This window comes from Arvicanthis niloticus, chromosome 8, assembly GCF_011762505.2.
Source record: "Arvicanthis niloticus isolate mArvNil1 chromosome 8, mArvNil1.pat.X, whole genome shotgun sequence".
Classification (NCBI taxonomy): domain Eukaryota; kingdom Metazoa; phylum Chordata; class Mammalia; order Rodentia; family Muridae; genus Arvicanthis; species Arvicanthis niloticus.
The window spans coordinates 5,461,534-5,479,842 of NC_047665.1; the positions used below are offsets into that span (position 1 = coordinate 5,461,534).

At 46.9% G+C, this 18,309-nt stretch overlaps 1 protein-coding gene across 2 annotated transcripts in view; it reads left to right on the top strand.

Moving 5' to 3' along the window:
• The first annotated feature begins 489 nt into the window (after positions 1–489).
• The window catches only part of Slc28a3 (solute carrier family 28 member 3), a 54,584-nt gene continuing 36,764 nt past the window's right edge, over positions 490–18,309 (top strand). The window contains exon 1 of one of the 2 annotated variants that reach the window (XM_034510476.2): positions 490–891. In XM_034510476.2, the coding sequence (XP_034366367.1) occupies positions 781–891 (111 nt within the window). In that variant the 5' untranslated portion in view covers positions 490–780. Of the gene's footprint in view, positions 892–15,094; positions 15,210–18,309 lie in introns of those variants that run through there. The other variant, XM_076938902.1, reaches the window with a different exon arrangement.

Consider the following 18,309-nt stretch of genomic DNA (forward strand, 5'->3'; position numbering starts at 1 on the left):
ACTTTAGCAACCATTCATAAAACCATCATCCAGATATGACCTGTAGGAAGAGGGTTTCCCCTGTTTTTATGTATACTGTCTCCCAGTATTAAACTTTATAATTCTAGTTCTTCACTAATGAGAAGCTACAAGATGGTAATAATGATGAAGGAAGGGGAGGGGAAGGGAGGGGGAGGAAGGGACAGGAAGGAGGAAGAAGAAGGGGCTGAACCAGTGAGTGGTTCATTTAAAATACTACGAAGTACAGTTAGGGAGTGAACAGCCTCTTTCCACACATGCGACCGGCCTGTCCCATCTCTGCAACTCTGTTTGTTCTTGGGGTTTTGGGATCCTCGGGGTGAATGGGGGGTGGGGGGCAGTGAAAGGCTTTGCATGCCAGACCTGCACCTGATTCTCATCCTTGTATTGTCTTTCCAGTGAGATCTCAAGTTTCTCCAGTCCGAATACAAAGTCATGCATACGGTACCTTTCACACGCCTGGCACAGATGCAGCAACACCTGCCTAGCCCCCAACACCATCCACAGAAAGCAGGCGATTTTGCAAAGGACTACAGAGAGAACTGCGATGAGAAGTCTATGCTGGGCATCCCTGGAAAGAGGAAGGGGCAGGCGTGCTCAAAAAAGAGGCCTCACCCCGCCCTCCTACCCGCCCCTCCTGCCCCACCCCAACCAGGTTCCAGCTCAAGTCATTTAAAAGGGTATTGGAAAGGTTTCCAAACTGAGGTAGCAGGTGGCCCTCTGACATAGCAGAGGTGGTGCTTGCTCTCTCTCGGGCAGAGGATGTCCAGGTCAGACCCGGGAAAGAATTCGGAGCCCAACAAGAGCAAGATGAGCCTGGAACTGAGGCCAGCAACCCCCAGTGACCAGGGCCGCAGCAACGAAGCCTTCCAGGTGAGCAGGGCTAAAGGGGACCAAGTAACCCATTGTCTTCACATCTGGCAAGCTTAGTAACAAGAGCCGCCGTGGGCTCTCTGAGCTGCAGCAAGAATGTTAATTCTTTTATGGGTACGCTTTAAGCCCATTCTTTTTTTTTTTTTTTTTTTTTTTTTTTTGACTTGGACTCGTCTGGGTTGGTAAACCTGAAAAGTCTCTTTCAAAGTCTAGTCTTGATCTGGACTGCCCTCCTCTATCGGGAAACAAGCTGCCTTCCTCTCCCTTTCTTGCCCCTGGACTCACAGCAAGTTTCAGGATTTATCCTCAGGTTCCATCCCCAAGACCTGGGCAGGGGAAAGGGCAGGCGCCTCAGCCCCCCCAGTGGAGGCTGCAGAAGCTTGAATGGGTTCTCCACCGCCCGGGTGGAATGCAGTCCAGAATCCTGCTCAGGATAGCCTACTTACTTACTTATATCCCCAGCCAAGACTGCGGAATGATTAATGCACCTAGTTTCAGGGCTGGGTGCCACAGGTGGCCCGTGAGGGAGGCCAGTCCCTGAGCTGTAATACCCTGCCTGCCCTGCCCGGAACCTGGATTTGAGTTGCTCCTTATTTGACATGCAACATAAGAGCTTTGAAAAGATAGGAAAGGCTCAGCTACCCTCGGGTTTCCTGGACACTTAATGGGCAGAACACAACTTTTAAATGATAACACAAGAAGGGGCAAGCAAAAGCACCTGTGTGAGCCTGGTCTCCTTCACCATTACTCGACTTTAGTCACAATGGCGCCTATCCCATAGTTTATAGGTATAAGGAAATTAAACTGATAAAAGACAGGTTGACGGGAGGTGGGGAGTGTGTAATCTCTACTAGCGTTTTAAATTTCACTAGCATGGTGTCTCACAAAAAGGCAACCCGTCCACAGAAGTGAACTCCAGGGCATGTGCACCGTACCACTAGTGTAGTGTGGAGAGGCAAGCAGATCAGACAAAGGGGCTGGGGCTTTAGGGTCCCAATAAATTAATGCAAGGTGATAAGAAATGGTTGGAGAGTTAGTGGAAGTTAAGGGTCATAGTCTCGAGGTTTCTCCGTGCAGACTTGTCTCCACTGACACCTCTTCCCTGGGGTGCACGATGGGAGGGAAATCTGTGGGCTTCATTAGGAAGACCAGGAGTATGGAGGCTGCTTTCTCTTCAATGTCTTCTGCTCAACACATTCTAATGTGACACTGGCTTACTTGAAAGCTGGCATAGCCTGACTCCCCCTCATAAGCATGAGGTGGGGGACAGGGACACCTCAGACGTGAGAGCTGCCATTCAGAAGGAAATCAGGGTTGGTGTGGGATACAGTCAAAATGAACACGGAAGTGATTTAGGGTGAAGGGGGATCTGAGGAGGTCTTCCTCACCAGCAGCTGGCCACACAGACAGACTGTGCAGTCAGGATTCCATTTATTTAAACCCTGCTGCTCTGTCACAGCAGGACATAGCAAGTTTCAAGGTTATTAGCTGGCAAGCCAAGCCCAGCAGTCTACCATGGCCCAGACACTATCCCCGACAAGCAGAGTTCAAGCTACTCTTTCCAAAGCTTGTTTTACCAGGGCAGAATCATTAGGTGCCCCCCTCCCCCTTACTATGATGGCCCTCACTAAGAGGGAAGGAAAGTCAGTTCAAGGAGATAGCCATAGCTTTTGCCCTCAAGAAGCAGAGCAAAGCAGAGATCCACAGGAAGAAACAGCAGAAAATGATTAGTCTGGAGTTGGAGCTGAACCCACTAGGGAGCCATGAGGGTACCATGAGTCTAGTAAGGCTTCAGGTGGGGTTGCCTGCTGAGGAGAGAAGCGGTCAGTGGAGCAAGAGAGACAACAGACTCCATAGGCTTAGGGGCATAAGAGAGGGGAATATGTCTGCAGGAGAGGTGAGGCAGGCGTACAGGGTGTGGAGGAGGAGGATGGCACCCCAAAAGGTGGATGACACTTAAGAGGAAGTCTCCATCTTGTTACAGATGCCTCCTGTGACCTTGTTGAAGGATGACTGTGTGTGGAGCCAGGGAATGAGATGCTTGCTCCAGGCTGAAGAGTCAGGGTGGGGATAGGGTGTGAGAGATGTTCCCTCTGAACTTCTGGTTTTTGTGTCAGATAGGATCAGAATTCTATCTCTGTCAGGGCTGTTGAGAAAATCCAATGTGTGAATACACCACGCCGTAAAGAAGTGTGTGTAGCACGCACATACGTGTTCCTGAGGTGCAGTAGCATTTGGTGCCTCAGCTAAGGAAAGTGAAGTTTTCTAGTCCAGGATGTCAGCTTGGAAGACACTCCTCTTGTCTAGCAAGGACATCCAAGAGAAAGGCAGGCACAGGGCAAGGAGTGAGTTCGGCTTGCGGCCTGTCAGCTGGGATTCCAAGTGTCTCCATCAACATGTAAATCCACCAGGGAGGCTTAGAGAATGAGGAAGATAGAGGATTGGGGGAAGGAAGCAGAGAGAGCCACTCACCGAGAGAGCTGAGCAGAGTCAGGCAGGATTGAATAGAAGAGAGTCACAGCATCAGTCAAAGCAGAGAAGTGGAGAGGACCCCACACCACAGTCCTCACGGTCCAGCCCCACACAGCTGATCATCGCAGGCTAACTCTGCCCCGCTTGCTGTATCCTCAACCTCCAGCTATGAATACCATACAGCACCTGTGCTGCTTTTAAATCCTATAGCCAGATGCACAAGACACATCCTTTGTCTGTCTTCAAACATACAGAATTAGGCAGAATGAAGACAAAAGTTGCCGGGCGGTGGTGGCGCACGCCTTTAATCCCAGCACTTGGGAGGCAGAGGCAGGCGGATTTCTGAGTTCGAGGCCAGCCTGGTCTACAGAGTGAGTTCCAGGACAGCCAGGACTACACAGAGAAACCCTGTCTCGAAAAAGCCCCCCCCAAAAAAAAAAAAGAAGACAAAAGTTCTAAGATTTTGCTGTGATGTTACAGACGACTCTTCAGTTTCCCAAAGTTGCATCAACAAGGTTTCTGTCCCGTACATATTAATGTGAACGGACATGGAGTTGTCAGGCTGGGGATTTTCTTGGAGCTTCTAAAACTACTGTAGGATTGGGCACACTCACATCCTCCTGGAACACCAGAGACAGTTTACTCCAGGTTGTGCTTAGCTCTGGAGTCTCTGGGGCACTGAAATATAGCTGTGCTTTTATGGTTGCTACCCTGGTGTTTTGTTTTGAGGCAGGGTCTCATGTAGCCCAGGCTAGCTTCTGATTCTCCATGTACTTGAGGATGCTGGGATGAGGGGTGTGTAGGCCACTATGCCTGAATTAAGCGTCATGGGGTCAACGATGAGACTTCATGCATGCTGAAGAAGCCTGCTTCAGAGCCCAGAACGTCCACTAATAATGCCAAACTGGTTTCCTACATGTCCATGCCAGTTTAGACCCATCGGAAGGGCGTGAGGTCTTGTTTTTCCTCTACAGTTTCATCAGTTCTCAGATGGCTTTCTAAGTTCCGCCAGTCTGGTGAGTGTGAAGCAATACAATTGTTCCAAAATTATCAATCAATACAGTTCTACAATTATCAATCAATACAGCAAACCAACCAGTTTTGTTGTTGTTAGGCAATTTTGTTGTGGTGCAAAAATCCTCTTTCCACAAACCTAGACAGTGTAGACCAGCCTCTGGACTCAAGAGAGATGTGGTAAGCAAAAAGTACAAAAGCCAGTTGCCAGTGTAAACAGTCTCCCTTTGTGAGCTGAAAGATCTAACCCTAACAGCAGAGAGCTCGGTGGAGGGGCTAGAGAGATGGCTCAGCAGAAAAGATGGCTCCTGCCAAGCTTGGTGATGGTTCCGTCTGTGGTAGAAGAAAAGGGACTCTAGCAACTTGTCCTTTGTCCTGCACAGGTGACCCTCAGACCCTACAACTGCTCTGAAGTCAGCTGAGCCAGGTACGATTGTGCCTGTCCATAATCCCTACACTCAGAGGCTGAGGCAGGAGAATCATTGAGTTTGAGGCCAGCCTGGGCTACATGGACTGCCATATGGTTCAGGGGTTGAAGGCTTGCCTGACACACACAAGGGCTGGACTTCCATGCCCAGCACCACAGACAATGCCAAAACACAAACAAAAAGTCAGTTGGGTGGGACCCACTTAGGCAAAGCTTGGAGCAGGACCAGAGTCAGGTAATTCACCTTGAGTCTGCACACAGAGCACTGGCTGAATGACTCAATGAATGGGCTGGGGACCCGGCCAGGCCGGTTTAGGAAGCCTGCTCAGCGGAGATCACACTGGAGAGGCCACAGGAGAAGTCCTGTCAGGGATGAGGGCTGCTGGGAAGCAGGTGTAGATGAGCTCACGGTTGGGTGGAATCCCAGGGATGGGGAGGAAGGGCATCCCCATAAGGGGTCACATGGGGGGGCTCTCAAAGCTCAGGACAAGCTGACTGCAGCTACCTTTCCCCTTCCCACACAGGAATTAAGACACATAAAATGCAGGACAGTGACTTGCTATTGTTGTTTGTTTGTTTGGGGGTTGGGGGGGTTGTTTGTTTCTCTCTTTGTTTTTCAAGATAGGGGTTTCTCTCTGTAGCCCTGGCTGTCCTTCTAGAACTCAATTTGTAGACCAGGCTGGCCTGGAACTCAGGGATCCTCCTGCCTCTGCCCAGTGACTTCCAGTAAAGGATGTGATGTTTATTAATATTTTTATTCAATCTTCAACAGTTTCAAACATACACATAATGTCTCTTGATAATGACCCCACACCCCCTTCCCCACCCCCTCCCTGCCACTAAAACATGTCAGCCTGTCCACTCTCGTCTTCCTGTCCCGTTATTTATTTATGTTGGTAAAGAAAGGTTTTTTTAAGTGTCAACTGTTTCCTAAAATAGGCATGAGTGTGCCTTTGCTAACTTACATCTGGGGGAAAAGGGCAAAGAGATTAAAATCAGAATCACATCCATGACGCGCCCCTCAGGAAGAGCTTAGTCCTTGGTTCAAACACTCCCGAAGTGATTCCTTCAGAGACCAGCCTCCTGCTCCTTGGGGACACAGGGCAGGCTGTCCACCCCGATGCCATTGGTCACTGTTTCCCTTGACACAATGTTTCTATGTCCTATCGACACCCACACTTGCATTTGTAAGTCTAGGTACCTTCTTTTTTTCTTCCTATTTGTTTTTCTTTGTCAGACTATTAAACAGCTGCCAATTTTGTTCTTTTGAAATCGCCATTGTTTGGTTTTATCGATGTACTCTATTGTGGCTTTAGTGTCCTCATTCTGATCTTGGATTTCTCTGCCTCTGTGTCTTACTTGCTTGTCAGCAGCCACCAGCCCTTACCTCCTCAGCATCCTCCATCCATCCAATTCAGTTTGCTGTTTTTTTCCCAGTTTCTTTCTGTGAAAGGTTAGGTCATTGATGGAAGATCTTTTTATGACTTCGTTTATGTGTATGCTGTATGTATGTCTGTATACCACGTACATGCCTGCTGTCCTCCGAGGCCAGAAGAGAGTGTTAGACCCCCTCGAATTGGAGTTACTATGCGGGTGCTGGGAGAGCAGACAGCTCTTAACTGTTGAGCTAGCCACTACTCTATCTTTGTCTTATAAGTTGTATGTATTTGTTTTTAATGTATTTTTCCCTTTCCCTTCTCCCTCTCACTCCAGCACAAAGGTTTGTTTGTTTAGTTATTTATTTAGTTATTTATTATATGTAAGTACACTATAGCTGTCTTCAGACACCCATATGAGGGCATCAGATCTCATTACAGATGGCTGTGAGCCATCATGTGGTTGCTGGGATTTGAACGCAGGACCTCTGGAAGAGCAGTCAGTGCTCTTAACCACTGAGCCATCTCTCCAGCCCTGTTTTTAAATTTATTTTAAGACAGTTTCTTACTTAGGGTTACTATTGCTATTGATAAAAGATCATGGCCAAAAGCAAGTTGGGGAGGAAAGGGTTTATTCAGCTCACATTTCCACATCACTGTTCATCATGGAAGGAAGCCAGGACAGGAACTCAGCCTGTGCAGGAGCCTGGAGGCAGGAGCCGATATGGAAGCTGTGGTCGGGTACTGACCACTGGTTTGCTCCTCATGACTTGCTCAGCTTGCTTTCTTACAGAACCCAGGACCACTACCCCAGGGGTGGTACCACTCACAATGCCTGGCCTCTCCCACATCAATTTCTAATTGAGAAAATGTCCCACAGGCTTACCAAAACCTGATTATTGGAGGTATTTTTTTAATTGAGACTCTTTCCTCATCAGTGACTCCAGCTTGTGCCAAATTAACACAAATCTAGCCAGAAGAGACAGGGTGTCACTATGAAACTCTGAGTGGTCTGAAACTCATGATGTGGATTAAGCTGGCCTCAAACTCAGAAACCCACCTGCCTCTACCTCCAAATGCTGGGACTAAAGACATGTGTCATCATAGCCAGCCATAAATTTTTAGATAGTTCCCTCTCCCCCTTTCTAGGATACAAGGTCTCATGTAGCCCAAGCTGCCTTTGAATTTTCTATGCAGCTAAGGGTAGCCTTGAACCTCCTCTCTCAGCCTCATCCCTGAATCCTGCCCTGAGCTGGAATTTCCAGTGTGGCGCTCACACCGGTTTATGAGATGTTGGCGCTGGAACCCAGGACTTGAAGCCTGCTGAGAAAACTCTTCCACCTGAGCTGTACCCCCAGCTCTCCACAGCTCTCCATCAGTATTCTCTAGTTGGGTATTATTCTAGCAGAGATTCTAGGCTTTCTCAATGCCTGATTTCCTTCAGCTTCCTGAACACATTTAAAACAGATACTGTAATGTGTTTGCTGACTAAGTCTGACATTCAGTCCTTCCCGGCATTCCTGCCCACTGCTTTTTGGTACGAGCTATCACATCTATTTGTGTGTCTCACAATTTTTTATTTAAAATTGAGCTTTTCTAAAATATAATGTGGCAGTTTATAAAAATTAATTACCTCCTCGTAGTTAGGGTTTTGGTTATTTTGTTTCTGTCTTTGAGACCTGCAATGAATTTGTTTCCCCCTCCTGAACATTCTGTTGTTATTGGCTGTTTGTAATCAGTCTTCTTGGCCGCATGCTATGTGTCATAGTCCCAGGATTTCTGAGGCTCTTCAAAACCTGTGGGCTTGGAAGAGCATTTGCCTGGCGCCCACTCCTAAAGGCCTAGTTTCAGTTCAACTTGAATTGTGCAGCAAACAGAAAAGAACTTATTCTGACTTTATAACAACACGGTTTTTCACTTTAAGACAGAGGCAGGCTGGCCCATCACATGGATGCTAGGCAGGAAACCCCAGGCCTCTACAAGAACCGTTCTTGCACTTACTGAACCACTCTCCAGCCCTCAAACCTTTGTTTTTGTTTTACTTTGCTCCCAAGAGCCAGAACTGTGTAACTTAAAGTGTGACCTATAAATTCAACAGAGGTTTATCGAGCCTGGACCCTGTGCCAGCCTTCAGACTAGGAGCCACAAACAAAAGGCCACTGTTTGACTGTCACCAAACAGTGACAAAGTAGTAACACTCAGTGTGTGCAAAATCTACTCCTGGCATAGAAGGCGCCCTCATCTTGCCTGGGAAGTCAGGGAGTTGCTTTTCACCTGTGCCCGTGAACATTTTATATACACTTTAATTTTTTTCATTCAATCCACAAACTGTACTGAGCAAATATCCCAGGCTAGACAGAAGGAAAACACTGAGCACGGGATGCTGCTGCCCAAGTTATTCTCTATGTTGTATTTTATGAAGAAGAGTCGGCACTGGAATGGGAAGGTAGGAGGTGCAAGAAACTGGAGATGGACAGAGTAGAAAAGGGAGGTAGACAGGAATATAACCCATGTCTGCCAATGTATCTCCGTGTACCTGCTCACTACAAGATCCTGGCCCTACAATTCTAAAAATCGGTAAAATAATGAAAATTGAGTTTCTGTATTCTGTGCACTCAAGAACGTTCTAGAATAAACTAGCAAGCTCAAGGATAGTTAAATCTAAAATAATGGTATGAATCCTCCATGAACTATGATCAGAAAGCAGCCTGCTAATGTGAGGTGAGCGCTCTAGGCCATGAGAAAGTGTCAACCACAGCCCTAAAAGGGGCCGAGATGGGCAAATCCCTGACCATGTGGGCCCTGAGTCACATGCTATCCTTACCTCCCTATCTTTGGGAGAATAGCAAAGCCACGGGGGCTGTGAAGTTGTGACCCAGTAACCCCCCGGCTTTCCCTTTCAGATTTATCATTTTAGAGTTTTGTGAGCTTTGCAACTCTGTGTGGCCTGGCTGTCCTAGAACTAGCTCTGTAGACCAGGCTGGCCTTGAACTCAGATCTGCCTGCCTCTGTCTTCTGGCTGCTCCCCCCACCCCCCACAACCCATCAGACTTAAAGGCATGCACCACACCACACCCTGCTTAAACATTTAATTAAAGTAACCAAATTCAGAGTTTCTATCAGATCTTGTTGTGTTAGGAATGCTTGAAAAGAGGAAGTTAGGGAACCCTGGCCTTGTTTGTAGGGCCAGGAAGCTTTGAAAGGAAAAGCTGCCAAGTCCCTGGCCTGTACAGGTAAGGCAGGGGGACAAAGGGTGTTTGGTGAGCTGTAGCAGATCCAGCAGGGAAGAAGGGAGAGACGAGGGTCACCACTGTCTCAGGAGCCACCAAATGCTCCACTTCCTCTTGGCCCACGTGGCCACTTCCTCATTCTACAGCAAAGCATGGGCCCTCATGTCAGAGAGGAGGAAGAAAGACCTGAGAGAGCAAAGCCAGGGCAGCCCAGGGGGCAGGAAAGCCTGCCTTCAGTGCTCCAGGTGCTGACTGTCCTCAGTGTGGCAGAGACCTTGGCTGGATCTCACAAGTGGCCTCTTGCCAATGGGAAGACAGTGATAAACTTCTGGAACAGGAACCACCACAGATAGGAAAGAGAAAAGCCACACTCTAAGTAAGGCAGGAAAAGCAGAGATTATGCAGGCAGACTTGAGTCAGGATATGTGGATCTGCACCCTACTACACACATACACAAGTACATGTGCGTTCACGCGCGCACGCGCACGCACACACACACACACACACAAACACACAGATACACACACTCCCAACACGCACATACACAGATGTACAGACACATAAGCATGCATACACATGTACAGATACACACACCACAACACACACACACACATACACACACACACACACACACACACACGCACTCACGTGTGCGCACACACACACACAAGTACACACCACTCAGACAAGTTTCCTAACTTCTCTTCTTGATTCTTATCCAAATGAAGTCTCAGCAGTTAAGAGCAGGAACCTCCAGAGGAAGAGGACCAGGGTCACACTAACCTCCAGTGCCAGGATATCCAACTCCGCCGGCCTCTGATGGCACCCACACTGATGTGCACATCCCCACAGGCAGATCCCCACACATATGCAATTAAGAATACAAATAAATTCTTAAGAAAGAATAGGTGAGGGCTGGAGAGACGGCTCGGTGTTTAAGGGCACTTTTCGCTCTTGGAGGAGATGTGTGTTCGGTTTTCAGCACCCACGTGGTAGCTCGCATCCATCATTCCGTTTCCAGGGTTATCTGATGCCCTCTTCTGACCTCTGCAGACACCGGGCACACACATGGTGCACAAACATACATACACGCAGGCAAAATACTCATACATAACATGAAATTAATAAAATAATTTTAAAAGTTAAAAAAAAATAGTTCAATGAATGCCCGCATCATAGTCCTATGCAAGAACGAAGCCCCGAAGCGGGAGCCCCTGGGGCAGTAGAGGCCCCGCCCCTTGCCACGGTGCTCCTGGACGGTGAGTGGAAAGCGCAGACCTCAGCGATGATCTCACACCACTTAGTACGTGCTGTTTGGGTTCAGAAGAAAGCAAGTCAGAAGTCTGAGTATGAAGTCACGCGCCTCTTATATCAAATACTGGGGTCTGCTAACGTGAAGCAGGGAAAGACGCCGTCCCAGGTTCCCCACATGGCATCCCCCCCCCAAACACACACGATACTGAGCTTTGGGTCTAGGCGCTCACAAACGCTCTGCCACTAAGATCTGCCTTTCCCTTTTAATGTGAAACCAAATCCTAATGAGGTAACAGTGCAGGCCTTGAATGTACAACCCTCTGCCCCAGCCTCCTGAGTAGATGGCATTACCCAGGGAGAGGGAACTTGACTGAAAATTTGCCTCCATCCGATTAGCTTGTGGCCATGTTCGTGAGACACTTTCTTTGTTGATGGTCCCTTTTCCCAGGTGTGTAGAGTTGACATCTGAAGCAAACCGCGGCATGCTCGTTTCTGTCTACTTACTATTTAGGCAAATGTTTTTCCTAACGTGTATCTAAGTGTATTGCATGTGTCTCTGTTTAGTCTGTATCTATTTAATCAGCAACCCTTTGATGTGTGAGTACTTGACGGCCAAGTTAATCTAGAAATCCCTCACAAAAGAACTGTTCCAGATGTAACTTGAACTCAGTGTCACTGAATACACAATGCAAGTAGGCCCCAACTTAGGATGTGTGTTTGTTGTTCGTTTTTGAAAGAGGAGGGGGATGGGGAAGAGAGAGGAGAGACAGAGACAAAGAAACCGAGACTATGTAGCCCCAGCTGGTCTAGAACTTGCTATATAGACAGATCTAGCCTCAAACCAAGTTGTAATCCTGTGTTAATCATTACAGAAGCAACCGTAATTTGCATGGTTTACTGCCTGTTTCAGGAGGAAGTTACGGGCCAGGAGCATCAGTGATGACTACCCCTGTCCCTTGGCACCAGCTGTACCCACCCATGACATCTTATCTCCATCTCTCACTGAAGCAAATCACTAAGGCATTGCACAGACAATGCATACCTGGGGCCTCAGCACCTGGGAGGCAGAGATGGGGGGATGGTGTGTTCATGGCCCATCCTGTTACAGGAGTTTTTAGGGTCTAGCCTGGACTCTGCCAGGCCCAAACAGTTAGATTCAGCTGCCTGTCCTCAGTGCACCAGTTAAAGATAAACGGTGACCAGCAGAGAAAGGAGATTTATTGGAAAGAGGAAGAAGTGTGTCATCTTCAAGGCCATCCATAGGAGGTGTACGTATAAGCAAGGGGGGGGGCTGTAATTAAACACCCCTAGCCAAGATGTGTTCCTGACCAACACTCATGACCTTCCCTGGGTCTGCTCTGGTCAGTCAAGCATGATTATCTGTTATCAGAACTGTATGAAACCTCTTCCCACTCAGGCTAGCGTTGGGCTTCCCCACCCCCAGCATGAGATTCCTGGAGTATTTTAAATTCTGTGAGATAGTCTGATAGCAAAAGTATCTCTCTTTAAAATATCTTCTCTACTACCAGGAAGGTCAAAACCCTAGGCTATGGTATAAGACTCTGTTAAGAAAGAGAGAGAGAGAGAGAGAGAGAGAGAGAGAGAGAGAGAGAGAGAGAGAGAGAGGATTAGATGGCCTATAAGCATTCCTAATCTCAAGCATGATCAGGAGCCTTACAGCAAAAGACTCCTCTCCATGGCTGGGTGTGGCAGACCAGAAGGACAATTATAAACGAGAAAACCCACATGTAGCCAGTCACTCAGGAGCCCTCATTTACTTTCTCTCTCCTCGACATCTAGTGATTTGCTGGTGCCTGTTTCACATGAAAAACAAGTTATGATTCTGAAATTACAGACCCAGCCAAGTTCATTCAAAGTAGCCTATGACATGGCATCTTGAGGTTTGGGGTACAGCTCATTGGAGGGGCTCTTGCTTCAAAAGCACAGCACCCTGGGTTTAATCCCAATACCATGAGGGAGAGGAGGAGGAAGACATGAACAGGCACCTTGAGTGTCTTGATAATTGTCATCGAAATGATAATTAAGTAATCAAATGTCTAATTTATGGTGCCAGAACCCCCTGGCCAGAGGAACCATTCCTTCACCTATCCACAGGTGCCGATCCCGCAGGTGCACAGTTGTTAGTTGTTGGGGGGATGAATGGGGATGATGCTTAGGAAGGAGCTTGGGACACTTCTGGAACATTCTGGGCTGAGGAGAAGGGCCCTGGCAGAAGAGCAAGGGAAAGAGGACGATCTGAAGCCAGGAGAAAATACTCACCGTGATAGCCCTCAGGTGGGCGGGGAACAGGACAAGGCCATTTTAAAGAGGACTTGGCCTTGTATAGCAAAAACTGGATTTAGGGACACAGAAAACATTGAAACTCAGGAGTGTAGGGAGTGAATCTAAGACAAGGAAATAGACGTGAAAGCTGTAAGCTCAAAGAAAAGGCTGGCTTTTTCAGCGAGGAAAGGTGCCTAGCTATAGAGTCTTGGCCTCAGGACAAAAAGAATTAATAACAGTGCAAATATTGAAGTGCACAGAGGAAAGACTGTAAGCCCATTTCCTGCTATACTAAAACAACAGAGACTGGGTTAAAATAATAAAGGAATAGGGACCAGGCTAAAAGGAAAAGAAATTTCTCACAGTTCTGGAAGCTGGGAATTGGGGTCATGGGCCTCTGTGACAGAGACAGGAGAGAAAGCAGGGGAGCACCCCTCGGAGTTAGCATCATGTTTGTCAGGAGAGCACCCCTCGGAGTTAGCATCATGTTTGTTAGGTTTTTGTCCACTTGACGCTGATAAGAGTCACCTGGGAAGGGACTCTTCACTGAGGAGTTAAGCTGCCCTGCAGGCAAGTCTGTGGGACATTTTCCTTGACTAATGACTGAAGTCAGAGGACCCAGTGCACTGTAGACAGTGCTACCCCTGGGCAACTGGAATAAGAAAGTAGGCTGAGTAAGCCATGGCAAGCAAGCGTTGATCTTCTGTGGTCTCTGCCATGAGATTCTGCTTCTGCCTTCCTCCATGATGGACTGCGATCAGGACATATAAACCAAATAAACCCTTTCCTCCCCAAGTTGCTTTCAGTGTTTTATCACAGTAACAGAGAGCAAACAATAATAATTACCAAGCCACTGTCTTAGTAAGGAACCCACTGTGGCAATAAGGACATAATCCGTTTATCACTAGATCCCTGGTTATCTCCTAAAGGTCCCAGCTCTCAACTCTTTGCATTAAGCAGTAAGTTTCTAGCACATGAACTCTGAGGCACACATTCAGACTACAGCAAAGTTGGGGCACATATTCAGACCACAGAAAAGAGGTTCAGCAGTTACATGTGGAGAATCACACCGTGGCTTGCATGGAGAGAGAGAGGCCTGGCCAGACACTATTGCTCTCAGAATCAGCTGCTTGATGCTTATAGACTTCTCTAGTCCTCTCCCTTCAGAATGCATCTTAGAAGTCCTCATGGGAATATCTTCCTTTACATCAACCAGACCAGGCTAAATCACACTGGAAGTTAGAATCAGGCAGAAATCATGTACAATCCAACACAAATTATGGGCACAAAAGTCAACCAACCTTAAAAGAATGGAAGAGCCAGGCATGGCAATGCCTACTGTTGTCGCAGCACTTGAGAGGAGGAGGCAGGCAGGGGATTGTTGTCATGAGCACACTTTGTAAGAAACAGACTAACGTAGTTGTGTCTTTCTGTAAGGTCAGACTTTATAGAATAACAATGGATCTATAAGGTGAGGTGTTCAGTGGCAACACTTTGCCACACAATGCTACTTTTCCTGGTAACCTCGCCATGCTGGCTGGTCTATGTCAACCTGACACAAGCAAGAGTCATCGAGAGGAGGGAACCTCCATTGAGAAACTGCCTCCAGAAGACTGAGCCGGAGGCATTTTCTTAATTAGTGATTCATGGTACAAAGCCGAGCCTATTGTGAGTGAGGCCACACCTCGCTCTGGTTCTGGGCTCCATAAGAAAGCAGGTTGAGCAAACCAGTGAGAGCACTCCTCCTCAGCCTCTGTGTCAGCCCTGACCTCAGGTTCCTGCCCTGCTTGAATTCTTATCCTGATGTAGAAGTGGCAGCCAAACAAACCTTTCCTCCCTAAGTTGGTTTTGGCCGTGGTGTTTCATCACAGCAGTCGTGACTCTTACTACGACACCTGCTAAGGTGAATACAGGTTCTTTTATTTATTTATTTTGTTCATTGTTTGAGACAAGGTCTCACTATATAGCCCTGAGAGGCCTTAAAAAGTCACCTGGTTCTGCCTCCTGAGTACTGGGATTAAAAAATGTGTGCCACCAGGGCTAGCTGTGTTTTAACTTTTTATTCATATGTGTTATGTGTGTTTGTGTGAGCCTATGTCACATGAGTGCAGGTGCCCACAGAGGCCAGAAGAGGGCGTCAGGTCCCCTAGAGCTTGAATGTTGTGAGCCACTGTGCGGTTGCTTGGAATGGAAGTTGGGTCCTTTGTAAGCACAGCAAGCGCTCTGAACCACTCACTCTCTCGGCGGTTCCTCAGACCTAAGGTTTGTTGTTGTTTGGTTTTGGTTTTGGTTTTTGGTTGATTGCTTGGTTTGTTTGGGTGGTTTGGTTTGGTTTGGATTGGTTTGGTTTGGTTGGCTGGCTGATTTATGCAGCTCTGGCTGTCCTGGAACTCACTATGTAGACTAAGCTGGCCTCTACCTGTTTCTGCTTCCTAAGTCCTAGCATTAAAGGCATGTGCCACCATGCCCAGCAATTAAGTAATATTAATGTGTGAAGTCTGCATTATAAATTTTCCCATTTATAAATGTACAAGTGAACCCAAAAGCTCACTTGTTTGCTTTTTTTTAAAAAAAAAAAAAGTAAACTGATTTATTGTAGAATTATGGTTCTATGTTCTCAATATATTAATTTGGGAAAATATAGGTCTTACTATATCTCAGTATGTTCTAACAACATGCTAGATTTTTACAGATTTAAAATATAAGATGGTTAGTTACAAACCAATCTCATATTCCTCTCTGAAAATAATATTTTAAGTTTTTAAAATCTATTTTTATTTTGTGTGCATGAGTGTTTTTGCCTGCATGTATGTGTACCGCATGCATGTAGTACCCGAGGAGTCCAGAAAAAGGCTGGAACCGATGTTAACAGACACTCGTGAGCTATCATGTGGGTCCTGGGGCCTGCCTTAGGTCCTCTGCATGAGCAGTAAGTGCTCTTAACTGCTAAGACATTTCTAGCTCTTATTTTAATTCTTGGGCTAAACCAGCATGCTAACATGGGCACAGGATTCTGTAGCTGAAATCCTCAAGGGTTACTGTATGCGTCCTTAAGTTTTAAAATGACTCATTTCTACACTAATTAAATGAAAGAGAATTAAATATATCCTTGACACATAGTAAAAGTTGCAAATTATTTGCTAATGGGTTTTGTTTAATGCATTACCTGGCAACAGCAAGTTTTAAGGTAATCGGAAAGAAGGAGGAGTTGTGTGTTCATCAGCAAGCAGAGATATACCATCTGTGTGTGCTTCTGACATAACTGAACGCATAAATTCACCTCGTGTGCCTCCTCTTCATCCAAAGTGGTATCTCGTGTATACTTCTATATTGTTTAGGATATTAAAACAGCACTCCTGTGTGAGTCTCTGTGTGAAGATTTATTTGGGTTTGAAGTTATAGTCTAGTGCGGCGCTTGCAGACAGCAGCAGCACAGCCACTGGTCCAGATCCTTTATTTCTGAAAGTCAAAAGCTCTTGTTGCTCCCTAACCAACATGACTGATACACTGTTGCCTTCACCAAGTTTAAAATAACAATAGTGATTGGCTAGTTAGGTTTTGTTTTTCCATGTTGAAGTGGAATGCTTAATTTACACCTACTCTATTCTATTGTCTGAATCTTGGTTATCATCCTTTTATAATTGTCCTATACTGAAAGAAAGGAAGGAAGGAAGGAAGGAAGGAAGGAAGGAAGGAAGGAAGGAAGGAAGGAAGGAAAAGAGAGAGAGGACGGACGGAAGGAAGGAAGGAAGGAAGGACGGAAGGAAGGAAGGACGGAAGGAAGGAAGGAAGGAAAAAAGAAAGAAAGACAAGTTAGTGGTCTATGCAGTAAGTGAGCCTCCAGCTACATCCGGGCAACATCTAAGAAGCAGTCAGTAGAGAGGCTGGGTTCAGCACTTTGGATGTTTTTGTTTTGTTTTGTTTTGTTTTTCCCAGAAAGAACAAGGCAAGACACTGATATCAATCAGTAAACTCAGTGAGGACAGATTTCACTCCATAATTAGCTTCAGTTTCTCCAGAGCTGAGTGGGCCTTCTGAGGAAGAATGAGGAAACAGGGAGAGGTTCCAGCCCAGTCAGAGGTGTGGACATTGCAAAAAGCAGGAAAGGGTAGGAGGGTTTGCCAACCCACAGTTACTTAACTCAGCCTCCTTTTCTGGCCAAGGGGACATGGTTGTCATCCCCCAGGCTCGCCAAGGGTCTAAGTCGCTCTGTGCGGAGACGGTTCCTCTCCACCTCCTCGGGGCAGTGAAGGGCTTACTAGAGTAAGTTAGCTCTCTAACTGCTCTGAAGAGTTCAGGATCTGCCTCTTCTGCACTATCAGCTCTTAGATGTCATGTTAGTGGTTGTTGAGTCTCTTCCTGTGGAGAATGTGGGAGAGACTACGGTTCCTCATAGGTCAAGAGAAGGTCAAAGGTTTAAAGGGCCCTGACCAGTGTCTGGCCTTCGTCCTACCCACTTCCGCATGCTGAAAGCCACACTACTGCCCACACGCGTGCATGCCCACAACCATCACGTCTAGCCTTGCCCTAGCCGGTCAGTCTGGAGGTCCTTTTGGGTTCCCAAGAGTGGCTGATTTCTCCATAGTCACCAGAAAAGCAACAGCACACCTCAGTTCAACAATAAGTATGTTGTTTGCAGTTCTTTTTTTTTTTTTTCATGAGTCCTGAGATATCTTTTACACTAATTCCTTTTCCTGTCACTTATGATAGAATACTCAGACAAAAGCTGTTTAGGCCTATTGGTGGCACACGCCTTTAATCCCAACAGGGAGGCCCGAGTTCAAGGCCAGTCTGGCCTACTCATTCAGTTCTAGGACAGTCAGAGCTACACAGAGGCCCCATCTCAAAAAAACAAAACAAAACAAAACAAAAAAAACAAAAACAAAAAAACCCTGAAGTTTAGAGAAGAAAGGACTTAACTCTGGTACTCCCAGTGGTGGGGACATCAAGGCAGCAAGGGCTTGAAGCAGAAGATGGTCACATGATCACATGGCACCCACTGTCAGGAACTTGAATGCTGGTGGTCAGCTCACTTCTTTCTCTCCTGCAGTTCAGAGAGCAGCGTTGCCCTCTCTTCCTGTGGGTCTTCCCACCTCAGCTAACCTGGCCAACATCATCTCCACAGCTATGCCTGGAAGCTCATCTCCTTGGTGATGCCAGCTCCGGTCAAGCTGAACTCACACCGGGCTTGGTTAGGTTTCGTTGGTTTCTTGAGGTTACCACATTCTCCAGTACTTGTTTGTGTTTGTTTCCCATGGCAGTGGCATTTGGAATAGCGCAGACAGATGGGAGGGAAAGACAAACACAAATAAGCAAACCAGCTCTCACCAAAAAGGGGAAGGGTGGTTTATTCTGGAGCCAC